This window comes from Herpailurus yagouaroundi, unplaced genomic scaffold (genome assembly GCF_014898765.1).
Source record: "Herpailurus yagouaroundi ecotype Mexico unplaced genomic scaffold, PumYag 199, whole genome shotgun sequence".
Lineage (NCBI taxonomy): Eukaryota > Metazoa > Chordata > Mammalia > Carnivora > Felidae > Herpailurus > Herpailurus yagouaroundi.
In genome coordinates this window covers 21,876,750-21,890,959 of record NW_024412430.1, presented here as the reverse complement: position 1 = coordinate 21,890,959, position 14,210 = coordinate 21,876,750, and the positions used below count along the sequence as shown (strand labels likewise).

At 51.0% G+C, this 14,210-nt stretch overlaps 1 protein-coding gene across 2 annotated transcripts in view; it reads left to right on the top strand.

Moving 5' to 3' along the window:
- The window catches only part of FAM120A (family with sequence similarity 120 member A), a 97,442-nt gene that overhangs the window by 26,927 nt on the left and 56,305 nt on the right, over window positions 1–14,210 (top strand). For both annotated transcript variants that reach the window (XM_040449583.1, XM_040449582.1), the window contains exons 4-5: window positions 10,370–10,498; window positions 11,029–11,125. In XM_040449583.1, coding sequence (XP_040305517.1) covers window positions 10,370–10,498; window positions 11,029–11,125 — 226 coding nt within the window. The remainder of the gene's footprint in view (window positions 1–10,369; window positions 10,499–11,028; window positions 11,126–14,210) is intronic.

Below are 14,210 nucleotides of genomic sequence, written 5' to 3'. Positions count from 1 at the left end.
AGTCACTTTCTGTCATTTAGGGGAGCCTTGGGGGACCTTGCCAGTCTTCCTCTTTACCTTGCAGAGCCCTTATGAGCTCAGTGCACAAGGGCAGCCAGACAACTTGGCCGCACATCCTCTGCCTCCTGGGCCCAGAGTGCTGCCCTGGGTCTCCTCCCAGAAGAGCTCCGTCTTCCCTCCTAAACTTCACTACCCCTCCCTCTGTTACTACCACCTGCTGCTGGTAGTGTTCTCACGCACTGACACTCGCTGTTGGGCCTCCGGGGGCCCGCCACTCACCTGCCGGTGTCTCCCTTCCCCCAGGAGCCCGAACCTCCCGGTGGGCCCTCACCAGCTGGTTGGGCAGCTCCACCTGCCTCGGGCTCCATGTCCACCTCCTCCCTTGATGGGAGTCGTGGGTGGCGCCGTCCCTGGCTGAGACCACACCTGACCTGACAGTGAAAATGTACAGTTGCGGCTGAGGAAGGACCTAAACAAATGGAAATAAGCACTGCGCTCATGGATTCAAAGACTTACTTAGAGGGGCGCCTGGGTGGCGCAGTCGGTTTAAGCGTCCGACTTCAGCCAGGTCACGATCTCGCGGTCCGGGAGTTCGAGCCCCGCGTCAGGCTCTGGGCTGATGGCTCAGAGCCTGGAGCCTGCTTCCGATTCTGTGTCTCCCTCTCTCTCTGCCCCTCCCCCGTTCATGCTCTGTCTCTCTCTGTCCCAAAAATAAAAATAAACGTTGGAAAAAAAAAAATTAAAAAAAAAAAAAAAAAGACTTACTTAGATTTTACTACTTCCCTATCAGAATCCTAGCAAGCTTGTTTCTTTGTAGAAATTGAAAACTGAGCTTAAAATTCATGTGAAACTGCAGAGGACCTAGAATAAACCACAAGAGTGTTGAGAAGGGACAACAGAGTTGGAGGGCTTCACATCTCCCTGTGAGGCTGTGCTAACCCAGGAGGTGTGGTCCTGACACGGGCCGGTCACTGGGTCAGCAGAGCGCAGTAGAGCCCAGTGGAGGCCTGGACACATGGTCGGAAGGGGGAAGGGCTGGTGTTTTCAGTAACTGGACATCCCTATGCAAAAGTGAAAAGAATATAAAAATCAACTCCAGAGTAAAAATCAACACTAGAGGAAACGTAAGAGGAGATCTTTGTGACCTGGACTGAGGCAAGGATTTCTTAGTGAAGTGCATAAAAAGCAAGTGGCTGAGGGAAAGGAACAGAGTGTGTCTCTGGTAAGGAACCCGTGGCCAGAATTTGTAAAGGACAGCACAGTAAGAAGATACAACCCAGCCAGAAAAGATGGGGGAACGTTTGAACAGGCATTTTCTGGAATGTTCAGTAGGTGCACAGAGGCCCTCCGCGTCATTAGGGAATGGCGGTGGGACCGCCACCGTGGCCACTGCTCTGACAGGTGATTGCTGGGAGCACAGCCAAGTGGCCACCTGGATGTGGCCGGGCAGCTTCTTACAACGTTGAGCACGCACCTGCCATGTGACCCACGGGACCTCAAGCCGACCCCACGGTCAGCTGGTGAATGGTGGGTGGAAGAGTCACACAGGGAGGCCTGGGAGTGGGGAAGGAGCAGACTTCTCTTCACTGAAATGGCAGATGCCAGACACGAAGGAGCTCTCTGAGACTCCTGTGTGAGCCCAGAAAGAGTGGCGCTCGGAGAGGAAGCAGAGGGCAGTCGCTGTCTGGGGCTGGCTGTGAGGGCACGGGGGCCATGGGGCTGTGGAAGGGCTCTCTTTCCAACTGTGTGGCGGCGGCACTGAGGTCTGCCTTCCTCAGAACACAGTGACCTGTCTGCCTGAGGCTGATGGGTTTTATTGCACATAAAATACCTCTATAAAACGGATTTGAAAATCACGGTTCCCGGTGTGAACTGGACTGCAGGTGTCCGCAGGTGACCCTCCCTCCTGAACGTGTCGTACACATGCGTTGCTGTCTTCCAGGCTCTCCTGGTTTTACTGCCCCCACTTACAGGCCCTTCACCCCATGCTGGGGCTGGCCCTGCTGCCCGTTCCCCCGGCCAGGCCCATGGCCATGGCCCTTTTCCGCTCGGTCCCAGGCTGGTCTGTGCTGTGTTCTCATCTGCGGCCCTGCACACCCGCCCCTTTGCTCTCGTGGACCTCGGTTTGTATTTGTGCTCCAGTCTTCCCCACCTCCTCCCAGCTCCCTGTTCCCCCACATGTCCCCTGAAGATGGTCTCTAGTAATGGGTCCAACAGCTTAACCCCGTGCTGAATTTGGGCCGCCACAGTTGGCCTTGGTTCAAGGCTGCTGAGGACACAGTTGACATCCATGAATTAATGAATGGTTTTCACCTCCCGGGGGCATGAAACACTCAACCCTCAGCCCCCCCTGCTCTCCTCACCCTGCAAACCCCTGCCTTGCTTCCTGGACCCCAGCCTGGTTCTGTGTGCCTCATGTGCCGTGTCCCCTCCCTGACTCCTGTTGTGTGTGGATTCCCGAGGGTCCACCCGCACCGTGCTGTGGCCTCCTGCTTTCTGGCACATGTCGATGACTATCCAGTGGACCCAGTGTCCAGCGAGACCCCTTCCCCGACTGCAGCGTGTGTCTCACCCCCACCCACCAGGGCATCTCTGTGTGCACACCAGATGTGGCACTCCAGCTTGTCCGTGTGGGTTTATCCTGTTTCTTAGAGAGTGATACCAACTGGCCCTGTGATGTCCAGGGTAGAGTTTGGCGGATGTCTCTGATTCTTGCCCCCTCCTGCATCTGGTCTGACTCTTCCTGACCCGCCCTGCCCTTCCTGACCGCCTCTGGTGGCACTGCTCATCTGTGTGTGGAGCCCTGGGCCCTTAGGCCCCACTTCCCCACATCTGACATAGTCTGACCTCATACCTCTCCTGTGCCTGGTCTTTCCGTGGCTCCCTTCGTCAGTAGCGTGGATTTGGGTTTCACGGGTCTGTTGAAGAAAAAGGATGGGGGGGGAGGGCTACTGTAGTGTTGCCTGTTCTTAATTAACCATTTCAGTAGGAATATCAGAAGGAAAAGAAGCTCGCCACCTGCCATTGCTTCATAGAAAAGACATCTCAACCTTAGAAGAGGTGTCACTTAGAAGGTTGGAGACCAGGGTGTGGTCTGCCTTGGGGCCGTGGCCGCGCCGCCCACTGGGTGCTTCCACGAGTGCCTTGGTGGACCCCTCTGTCCTGTTGGGACATCCAGAGTGCACCACACGGCAGTGGCATGAGGGTGAAATGCAGTGATGCTTGTCTGCGGGGTTCTCTGAGGGACCTCCTGGAGCCTGGCCAGCAGGTGTCTCCTTGTGAGCCTCTGACGTCAGGGCGTTGAGACGCTGCTCCGTACGTACCGTCCTCACACTTTGCAGCTTTCCTAATGGTGATGGAGGGGTCAGGTTCTGCTTCAGCAGAGCCGTTAGTGAAACTGGTGCCTTCCTCTCACCTGTCTTCCAGCGTGCGGCCAGGAGGCCGTGTGGGAGCCGCAGTACCAAGCCCCAGAATCATGGTTTTGTGGTGTGTTTATTCAGTTAGTGTGCGAGTCTGTGGGAATTGACATGGCTCTCAGAGCTCAAGCCAGATGCTGTGCAACGACCGGCCTGAGGGGGACCGAGTAGCCATGACAGTCACCCTGTCCTGGCAGGTGATGTAACAGTGATGTGCGTTCCAGTTTGCTTATGGCTTCATGTTGAGCAGTTAGCTGGATGAGAGGATAAAGAATTGAACATCCATGCACTTGCAGAAACATACATGATGGATGGATAGCATTTCTGCAAAGTTTGGACACAAGCTGAGAGAGATCTTCATGAAGGGTTTGTTTGTTCCTGTTTTTTTCACTTAGTCAAAATTTATTTTAGACTAACCAAAATGGTAGCAACTGTACCTGTGTAAATACTTGATGTAAAACTTCTTGAAAATGTTGATGTTATTACCTAATCCCTAACAGCACGCTATAAGATTTTCAAAAGCAAAATAAAATACCAGTGAACCTTGACATAATTATGATGACATAATTATTAGCAGAATAAAAATACAACTGCAGCATTTTCCAAACAAAACAAAGACACGAATCTGTTGTAATTTGCATATTTTTACCTTTGCTTCACTTTCAAGTATTTGGATTTCTAACATTTATATTTTTTAAGTATCTTTATAAAAAAATATTTTAAGTCACAAACTGTATTGTTTACCATAAACTAATGTGCTACGAAGTCAAATGTCCAGCTACATGCACCCGTCTCCCCATCTGGTGTCCACTCTAGACGACATTTTCAAATGTGCTTTATAAATATTTTCTCTGAAGTCAGCTGTGCAGCCCTTTGTGCAGGTGGAGACAGCGGTGGGTGATGAGGTATCCCCTGTGGTGACCTCCTGGGGGCTGCACACCCACACGCTTGTTGCTGTGGGTGCTCCGCGAATGTCTTCTTGTTTCCACGAACATCTGAGATTTCAGATTCCCATCGCTATAAACAAAGACTTCAGTGGCCCCGGATCATCTATTCTGTATGAAGGAAACAGGATAAAGATTACTTTAAAAAAGTTTTTTAGTGTTAATTTTTGAGAGAGAGAGAGAGAGAGAGAGAGAGAGAGAGAGAGAGAGAGGGAGAGAGATGGCGTGAGCAGGGGAGGAGCAGAGAGAGAGGGAGACACAGAATCCGAAGCGGGCTCCAGGCTTCGAGCTGTCAGCATAGAGCCTGATGCGGGGCTCGAACTCACAAACCGTGAGATCGTGACCTGAGCCGAAGTGGGACACTTAACTGACTGTTAAGTGCCCCATGTAAAGATTATTTAACCAACAGGTGAAACTTCACTGTTGGCTCTGTTGCCCGGGCCTGGAATACCGCATATCCTGGGGTTCAACTGCATGTGTGCACGCATCTGTGATGCAGTGTAATTGGCTCTTGACTAGTTCCCAGGGTGTGTGCGGGGGTACATTTTCCTATTAGGAAGCTGGTGTACATGAACCTGCTCAGCGAAATCGTATATCAGAATGCTGATGCTCGTTTCCTGAAGGTGCGGCAAAGATGCACGTGCTGCACCGCTCACAGAGCAACGGGCGTGGGGCGGTGGGAACACATTTGGGCTCTTGTCAGCATGCTGGCGTGAGGTGCAAAGACAAGAGCTGAAGTGAAGAAAAATTCTCAGAATATTCATTCTCTAAAAAGGAGAAAAAAGTTACCCACACAAAAATATAATCTGTGGATTTGGGAACACCCATTTTCTTTGTTTTAAAAAGCAAACAAAAAACGTGAATGGGATTGAAACCTCCGAGGAGCAGGGCAGGATGTATACAGAAATGGAGCATGGGCCAGTGCCTTGACCTCGTGAGAGAAATGACTGATTGGACAGCTAGCTTCCCCTTGTCTTTGTGGCTGTGACACCACGCGGGATGCCCCGTGTCTACACAAGGTGGCCGAAGCCTTAGCCCACAGCACACTCACCTGCCGGTGTGCTGTCTGTCACCTCTGGAAGGGAGTTGCTGTTTCAGTGGAAACATTTCATTCCATCATGTGAACGTCAAGGCCCTGTCAAATGATCCTTTCTGGTGGCACATTTCAGAAAGTGTTAGAGGAGGCTTTAGTGTAATCAGCATCCATCTGGGAGAGAGTCTTGGATTTTAGTGGAATCCTTTGCGGCTGTGACATAATGGGTTTAATTTAACATTTGAAATGTCATGTGGTAACTGCATTGTGTCATTTATTATTGTTATTTTTTGATGTTTTATTTATTTTGAGAGAGACCACAAGCGGGGTAGGGCTGACAGAGAGAGGGAGGGAGAGAAGAATCCCAAGCAGGCTCCATTCAGTCTCTTGAACTGTGGGGCTCGATCTCACCAACTGCAAAATCATGACCTGAGCCGAAGTCAGGAGTTGGATGCTTAACCGACTGAGCCACCCAGACGCCCCTGCTTTGTGTCTTGAAGTGAATTTGTGGAAAAATGTTTGATTTTTTGAAATGTAACCAAGATGACATGACAGACATACATAAGTAGTGAGACATTAGAACATGGCGGCTTAAAGTTGATTCTGTAGCGGGACCCTCGTTATTTCCTTTTTTAGGAATGGGAAGAGATTGTTTTCTTGCGGTGCCAGATGCCAACGCAGGTTGTGGCCCTTGAATAATTAGTACCATAGGGAGGGGAATCGGGGCCCTAAAGAGTCGGAGCCCGTTGCTGCCTGTGACGGCCGCCGCTTGCTGCGCTGAGAGGCATGTGGCGAGGGCTTCCGTGGACTTGGTTGTGTCCCTGCACAGTGGGTGTGTTCTGTGCTGACATCACTGGATTCAGAGCAGCCCCAGCAGGGGCACGGGCCTGTGGGCATGTGAACGAGCTGCCTTCCTGAGTGCCTTCCACACCCTCCGCCTGTCCTGACCCACAGGAGAGAGCAGCACAGTAGGAAACGGGCCCGTGGGGGAAAGATGAGGCTCCGTGTAGGCGGCCTCGGCTGAGGGAATTTGTGTGGAGGTGACTGCCAGCTCCCACCAAGCAGTGCCTGCTTACCACAGGTTGTCCTGTCTGGAAGCAGGGAGCCGCTCTGGGAGGTCTTTTCTAGCTCCAAATTTTTGTTCCTTTGCTTGCAAAGCAAGTAACTGACAGTCACTGAAATTACTACAAAGTGCTGTAAAAAAGTGTATAGTCATGAACGTTTGCTTTTTTAAAAAGTATTTATTTATATTGAGAAGTGGGGGAGGGGCAGAGAGCAAGGGAGACAGAGAATCCCAAGCAGGTTCCGTGCTGCCAGCACAGAGCCCAGCGTGGGGCTTGAATCCACAAATCATGAGATCATGACCCGAGCCGAAACCAAGAATGCTGTGCTTAACCAACTGAGCCACCCAGGGGCCCCTGCTTTTTAATTAAACAGAATTTGCTTTCTATCCTTGGACACAGAAAGTACACGTTTCCAACTTTAATTTAGGTATACTATTGCATTTTATTTAACTTTTGTCTTTTTTCCTAATGTTAAGCTTTGGGCTAAAGTTAAAGTACAACTGCTGAAAGAAAAGAAAAAAGGAGGGGCGGCTGGGTGGGTCAGTCAGTTAAGCATCCAACTTCGGCTCAGGTCATGATCTCACGGTCTGCTGACAGCTTGGCGCCTGGAGCCTCCTTCGGATTCTATCTCCCACTCTCTCTGCCCCTCCCCCACTTGTGTGCGTGCATGGACTCTCTCTCTCTCTCTTTCAAAAATAAATAAACATTAAAAGAAAAAACAAAGGAGAAGTGGGACTTTCATTAAAATATTTCGAAGCCCAGGGGCACCTGGGTGTCTCAGTTAAGCATCTGACTTCAGCTCAGGTCATGATCTCGCCATCCGGGAGTTTGAGCCCTATGTCAGGCTCTGTGCTGACAGCTCAGAGCCTGGAGCCTGCCTCCAGTTCTGTGTCTCCCTCTCTCTCTCTGCCCTTCCCCCGCTCACTCTCTGTCTCTCAAAAATGAATAAACATTAAAACAAACTTTTTAAAAATATTTTGAAGCTTGTCGCCAAGGAGCAAACATTTCATTTGTGTGGTTTGAGTGTTAATTTTGATTTAAGATTGACAGTGACATCTTGCTCTAACTCTCCTGTAGTTGCTGCACTGATAGGGGAGCCGCATGCTCTTCTAGAGCCTCTTTGGGAAGATTTAGCCATGTAAGATGATGATTCTTTTTGAGGGTCAGCAAGTCCTGATGCATTTTTTTTTACCAGCTGAGCGTCTGCAGAGATCCCTTTGTGCATGTGGCATGTATAGATCTAGAGAGCAGGGAGCCAAATTTGAGGTGGCCAGGATCTTCAGGGACTTTTTTCTTTCTCCATTGGGTTGGTTCTCTTAGCACTCAGTTTTCCAGCCTGTGGGAACATGTGATTTCTCCCATATGTGTCACGGCAAGGTTTTTTTCCCTTCATTTTCTTCTTCTTCTTTTTTAATGTTTTTTTGAGAGAGAGAGAGAGAGAGAGAGAGAGAGAGAGCGAGCATGCATCAGAGCCAGGGAAGGGTGGAGAGAGGGAAAGAGAGCATTCCAAGCAGGCTCCATGCTGTCAGCTCAGAGCCCGACGTGGGGATTGAACCCACAAACCATGAGACCATGATCTGAGCTGAAATCAAGAAGTGGGCACTCAACTGACTGAGCCACCCAGGTGCCCCAACGCAATGGCAAGGATTTTAAGGAAAGTACAAATTAAACATTGTCAAGAGTGTTAGAAGTTTAATGAATGGGATGTTTGCAAATATATCCATATTTAAATGTAGCAGGAACCTTGCTACTAAAAGGAATTCTGTGGTAAATCCTTTTGAGAATTCTATAATCTCTCATTCAGTGTTCTGAGGTTATGACAGTTCCGTCTGAGTTTTAGAAATTATTTTGTGTGCTCTTTCTTCCCGAATTAAAGCTTCTCGTGTGCACTGAGTGCCCCGTTGTGTGCCCTGAGCCGAGCGCACGTCATGCCATCCCCTGGGCCTGGCCGGGGCTGCTGGAGTGAGGGCATCCGGGTTGTGGGGACTTACCTGCCCCTCAGGCAGCCTTGGGGGCGGGCGCAGACCAGGGATGGTCCACAGGAGCAACAGTGACAGATGGTCCCCTTCACTGAGGCGGGATAGATGGTATGCACTGAGGAGAGTTGGCCTGTGCCGCCCAAGTGCTCCTGCCCCAAGTGGGGCTAGCCCTTTTCATATTTTGTCCACTTTTGTATCACATTCGTTCTGTTCTCACCGTGTCGTCATTGGTCTGTTCTGTATGTAACATCCTCACGCTACAGCCAGCTTGCCATTGTGGTCTGATCGTAGGGTCTCAGGGTGCTGGGTCGCACCTGCTCAGCCAGGCCCACGCCGCACGGCTGTCCCTGTTTCCGTGTGCGTTCACCGAGGGGAAGATGTTCCGTGAGGACAGCGTGGGGCTTCTGTTCTGACTCTTTTCTCCTGGGCTGCCACCAGCTGGCCCTGCTCCTGCCCCTGCCCCGCCGGGGGACCATACACCCCGCCAGTGGGAGAGCAGACAGGACTTGTGTTCCTCCCAGACTGGCTGGGATGTGCTGTTTCTGGGGTTCGTCCCGTGGAGCATGTGCGAGCCAGTGGGCTTTCATTTTCATGGGGTGCTGGGTTTCTAGGACTGAGCATGTGATCTATGTGCACAGATGTGTGTGTGGCTCTCTGCAGGCCTCCTGCTGGGATGTGCCTTCACGAGCACTAACGACCGGCACACTGGGGCCTGAGAACGTGACTCGGACGTGGCAACCAGTGCTTCCAGAAAACCTGTTGCTTGTGTAAAACGAGAGTGGTTGTTGTGTGTGCATCTTGAAAATTTTCTTGATGACTTAAAAGTATAAATGGTTTTCTGGTGGGTCTTCCATGTCATGTGCTCAGGCTCAGGTTTTCTGATTTTCTTCTTTTGCGTGTATGTGTGTTGTGTCTTAAAACAACTCAGATTTGTTATCTTATGGTGCTGAAGGTCAGAGGTTCACAATCAGTCTCACTGGGCTCAATCAAGGTGTCAGCAGGCCACACTCCTTCTGGAAACTCTGGAAGGGTGTTTCCTGCCTCTTCTAGCATCTGGAGCCACCACACTCCATGGCTCATGGCCCTTCCTCACTTCTTACCTCTGAGGCCAGCTGCCCTGCTTCCCGTGCACCCTAGAGGACTGTGGTGACGCTGGGCTTACCTGGACAGTCCCACGCTGGTGGGCAGGAGTGGACAGCTCTGGAGGCACAGGGTCTTTAGGGGCCTTTGTGGTCTTTGTGGCTGCATATAGGAAATCAAGTTTATTTCATGCTGTCGTTTGAGTTTTTTTTAATTGCCAGAAACATAGTTAGTACCTGATTCACCTTTATTTCTCAGAGAAGGGAATTACTGTAGTTATAGCTGAAGTTGAACGTTTTTTCATAGTTTTTTAGTTTTCATGAAAGAGTCTAAAGCCTTTTTTTTTTTTATTCTGTTTACTTTTTGTAGAATCTGCTATTCTCGGATAATATAATATTCCGACACTTATTCCGTGTGTCTTTACCAGACATGGCCCTCAGCATTGGCAGTCAGGGACACCGTTTCCCTCCTGTTCAGAGCTGACTTGCCTTTCTGTGGTGCTCTGGCACCTGGGCTGTGATCACCCAGCACTGCCTCCTTTTGGCTGTGCAGGAAGAACGGAAGTGTCCGTAGCCCAGCCTCTCGCAGCATGTTCACTATGGTGGGGCACAGGGTTCTGGGCTCGGAGTTGACGGGAGCCTGGCTGCAGACATGTCGGAGGTAACGCATGGCTGCCAGGCTTCTTTTGGCCTTGCTGGGTGGAAGTGGCTGGCTTGTATTTAATAGTTCCCGCACCAGTCTTTGGGCCGAGACTCACAGCAGGGTAATGAGGGGCTGTGTAAGGAAGTGCTGCCTGCAGCTTCTGGGCCCTGCATGCGGGATTCATGTGCTGACCCGTGTGCTTGTTTCTCAGGTCCGGGCTCACCAGCTAGTCCTGCCGCCCTGTGATGTGGTAATCAAGGCTGTGGCCGACTACGTCCGCAACATCCAGGACCCCTCAGACTTGGATGCCGTAGCTAAAGATGTGTTCCAGCATTCTCAGGTACGGGCTTGGGAGGACGCCTGTGAGGTCTGCTGCTCCCAGATTCTTTACCATGATCAGGACCTTTCTCCTAAGAAGACAGACCTGTCACGTGGGCTGAGTAGAAGTGTGGACATGACTTGTCCATCCTTTCAGGCGATGGTCAGGGATTTCTTCCACCTTTTTCTGGAAAGGAATGTGAGTGGGTCAGGGTAAATAGAAGATGTGAGGTTGGTGTGAACTCCCTGCCTCTCTGGAAAGGTGAAACCACTGCCCCATTTGCGGGAGATGGGAAGGAAACCCTCTCCCGGCAGCCGGGGAAGCCCGGGACCCCGCGGGCTGCGTTGCAGACCCGGCTCTCCTGACTGCGTGCCAGGAGTCAGTCTGAGTAGCGTTTGATTCATTGATTTTTCCAGGAAGATTTTAACGTTATTCTAATCTGTTAGTAACTTGAAAGCTGCAGGTTATGACACGTGCTGAATTGTGAAAGTATGTTCGTGCACATGACCAGTGGCATGTGATTTACAAAGGTTTTCCTACGTTTATTTCAGTCTAGAACAGATGACAAAGTTATTCGATTTAAGAGAGCAATTGGATATTACTCAGCGACTAGTAAGCCTATGGCATTTCACCCACCACATTACTTAGGTAAGTAAATCAAAGCCTCTGTGAGGGTTGCTGACATGCAGTCATCGAAGAGATTTAAATGTTGGCCCAGTAGTCTTGGAGGTTTCTTCATGTGAAGTGAGGCATCCACAGTTACAGGGACGCATAGAGCCGAGCCCCCTGGGAAGACTCCGTAGGAGCAATCCTGCAAGGATTGAGGAGCAGGAGAAACGGACCTGGGAGTAGGGGTGGGCTGGGGGGTGTCCAGGCGTGCTCTGCGGGGATGCCCTCTGGGCCACTTCAGCAAAGCGGATGGCTGTTTTCTGTTTTGTTGCCTAGGTTTTTTTGTTTTTTTGTGAAAGACCAAATTTGACTCAGATTTGAAATCGGGCAATAAAAATAATTATAAGCCATTTGTCTGAGCCTGCTTGGGAGTAATGCTGTCATGGGAGGCTATGAAGCCGAGTGGACGTGCCGGACTCCTTCCTGAGTCCAGTGGCCTTTCTCTGGGCCCAGAGCCATGGAGCTCTGAGAGATTGTGCTGTTTTCCTCCAGTTCCTGGGGTGGTTAGCAAGCTCCACTGTTTACTGGTTTCAAAAGATTAATCCCAGAGTCAGAATGTCCCAGATAATTGTTCTTTATGTGGTACGTTTGTTGGCTTGCTTAGGCATAGCGCTGCAGCAGTGTGCATGGGGGGCCCATAGGTCACAGGTGAGTGCTGGCTGCTGGTGGCAGTCTCTAGGGTGCCGAGTGGCTGAGGAGGGCGGGGTGGCATTGGCTCTTCTGCTGGCCTGTCTGCTGCGACCCACGTAGGGCGGGGCTTGTCTTCCTGTGCCTGGGACATTGCAGTTTCTGAGTGTCACTGTCCAAGGCCATCAGCTACCAGCCATTGTGTCTCAGCACCTTGCTTTAACTCTCTGTGCACTGGCTCCTGCCCCTCCCCTAGCAGTGTCGGGTCGGGGGCAGCCAGGGCCCCACCGGCCACCTTTACCCTCCTGCTCCTGTAGGAAGGTATTTGACCGAGTGATTTAATCCAGGAAGAGCTGTTGAACCAGGACAGTGAGAGGACCGTGGTTTGGGGTCACTCTGCTGGACAGAGGGTGACATGGTGGGGCAAGGTCACATGGGGCCGTGGACACCGCTGGGACAGGTGACAGGCAGGGTCTGACGCCAGGGGCGAACATTCTGACCCCACGGCCTCTGGCCTCAGGCTTCCTGGTTACGGAGATGGCTGCCTGGATGCATGTTAACATGGAAAATATACATGACATGCTCTGTGACACTGTCCTTGTTCTCAGGGGGAGGGGGTCTAGAGAAGACAAGGAGCGGTCTGCAGCCACAGAGCTGAGGAGGAGCTCGCAGAAGGGTGTCCTTGCCCCTTGTGTGTCTGCCCTGACGCCTGGTCCTCGTGTGGCATGGTAGTCAAAATGGTCGCTGCGGTGCACCTGGGACTAGAACGTTGATTCAGGAGGGGGAGGCAGGACAGAGAAAAAGGTACTAGTTGGCGCTGGTCTGAGCTGCTAACAGGGTTGGCAGTGTGCAGAAAGACAGGATGGGCTTTAAATTAGCTTTTAAGTTTGTGCTGCTGAAAAACTTGTAGTGTCATATGAAGTGCTTTCATGTTCTTAAGTCATCAGACAGCACGTGAGGTAAGCATTTTATGGATGAAGGTGACACTCCCGGAATTTAGTTTCACTTCCTCTCAGTGGGTTTTGGAGAGCGGTGGTGGACTGGTGGAGAATTTGAGTGTTTGGGGCGATATTTTTCAGCAGGTCAATGTGGGCAGTAACCAGCCGTATAAGCCTTCTCTGCAGCGTCTCCTGGTGCTTCTGACTGTGGCAGAGACCTCAGCCACGGGGCAGGGGTTTGGGGCAGCGGAGAGTGTGGGGTGGCAGGAGTGTGGCCTGAAGTGTGTGGTGACTCAGGACAGAAGTCAAGGGAAGACTGGGCAAGGAAGGTGCATTTCAAGTTGCATACACAATTTGGAGCCAGCAGAAACCGAGTCATGTGAAATTGCCTCTTGTTTTTTTTTCCTGACAAATGTAAAGAAACAGTAATGTGAAGATAGTGCCTTTTGCCTGTTAAGTGCTGTTAGGTTCCCGCTATGGCACTGAGCAGGGAATGGAGAGCCTAGAAGGAGCAACTTGGAACTGGGGAGAGGCTTTCTCTGCAACTCAAGGTAGAACCCAACACATATTTTCCATAAACATGTTTTTGTAAGCAGTAGACAGATCCGAAATGGTCTTTTTTGACCTTGGCCCGTTACATTATTGTCTAGGAAGACACATTCAGAATTTTCAACAACCACTGTTGGAAGGTAACTTTCTCATTCATTAGAACCTGTCTGTATTAATCATTTTAGAAACAGGAATATGTATAGCTTTATAGACCTTTTAAGCATCATGCTAGCCCTTGGAGGCTGTTGGGAGTGAAGATGGGGAGAGTTGGCTCTAACCAGAGCTTTCTCAACCTGGTTGGAATCGAGGTTCTACCCCAGAACTGCGATATCCGGGTCTTCACTGGGCCTCAGGAACCTGCGTCTTCCAAAGGAAAACCTCCCTAGTCTGGCCCAGGTCAGGTGGACCAGCGCTGGGCAGGGCTGCCGGGTTCAGGCATCTTCTTCTGAGCCCTGGTCCTCTGCAGCATCGAGGAAGCCTCTGCTCTCCACACAGGGGCCGAGGGTGTGGAGTTTACAGGGGGAGATGCACACTCACCTGCCCCGTTGCCCCATGGGGCTGGGAGGCCTGGTTTGCACAGTGTGTGGTCCTTTTCAGGGTGAAAGATGGATCCAGTCCATACTGTCACTGTAGAGTGGGCCCCCAGAAACTATCTGTTCTTAGGTGGGTTTTTAAAATCAGTTACAGGGGCGCCTGGGTGGCGCAGTCGGTTGAGCGTCCGACTTCAGCCAGGTCACGATCTCGCGGTCCGTGAGTTCGAGCCCTGCGTCGGGCTCTGGGCTGATGGCTCAGAGCCTGGAGCCTGTTTCCGACTCCGTGTCTCCCTCTCTCTCCCCCCCCCCCCCTTTCTTGCTCTGTCTCCCCTTTCCCAAAAAAAAAAAAAAAAAAAAAAAAAAAAAATTGAAAAATCAGTTACAGGTGAAATTAGTATTTATTTTGTGGGAATTTAT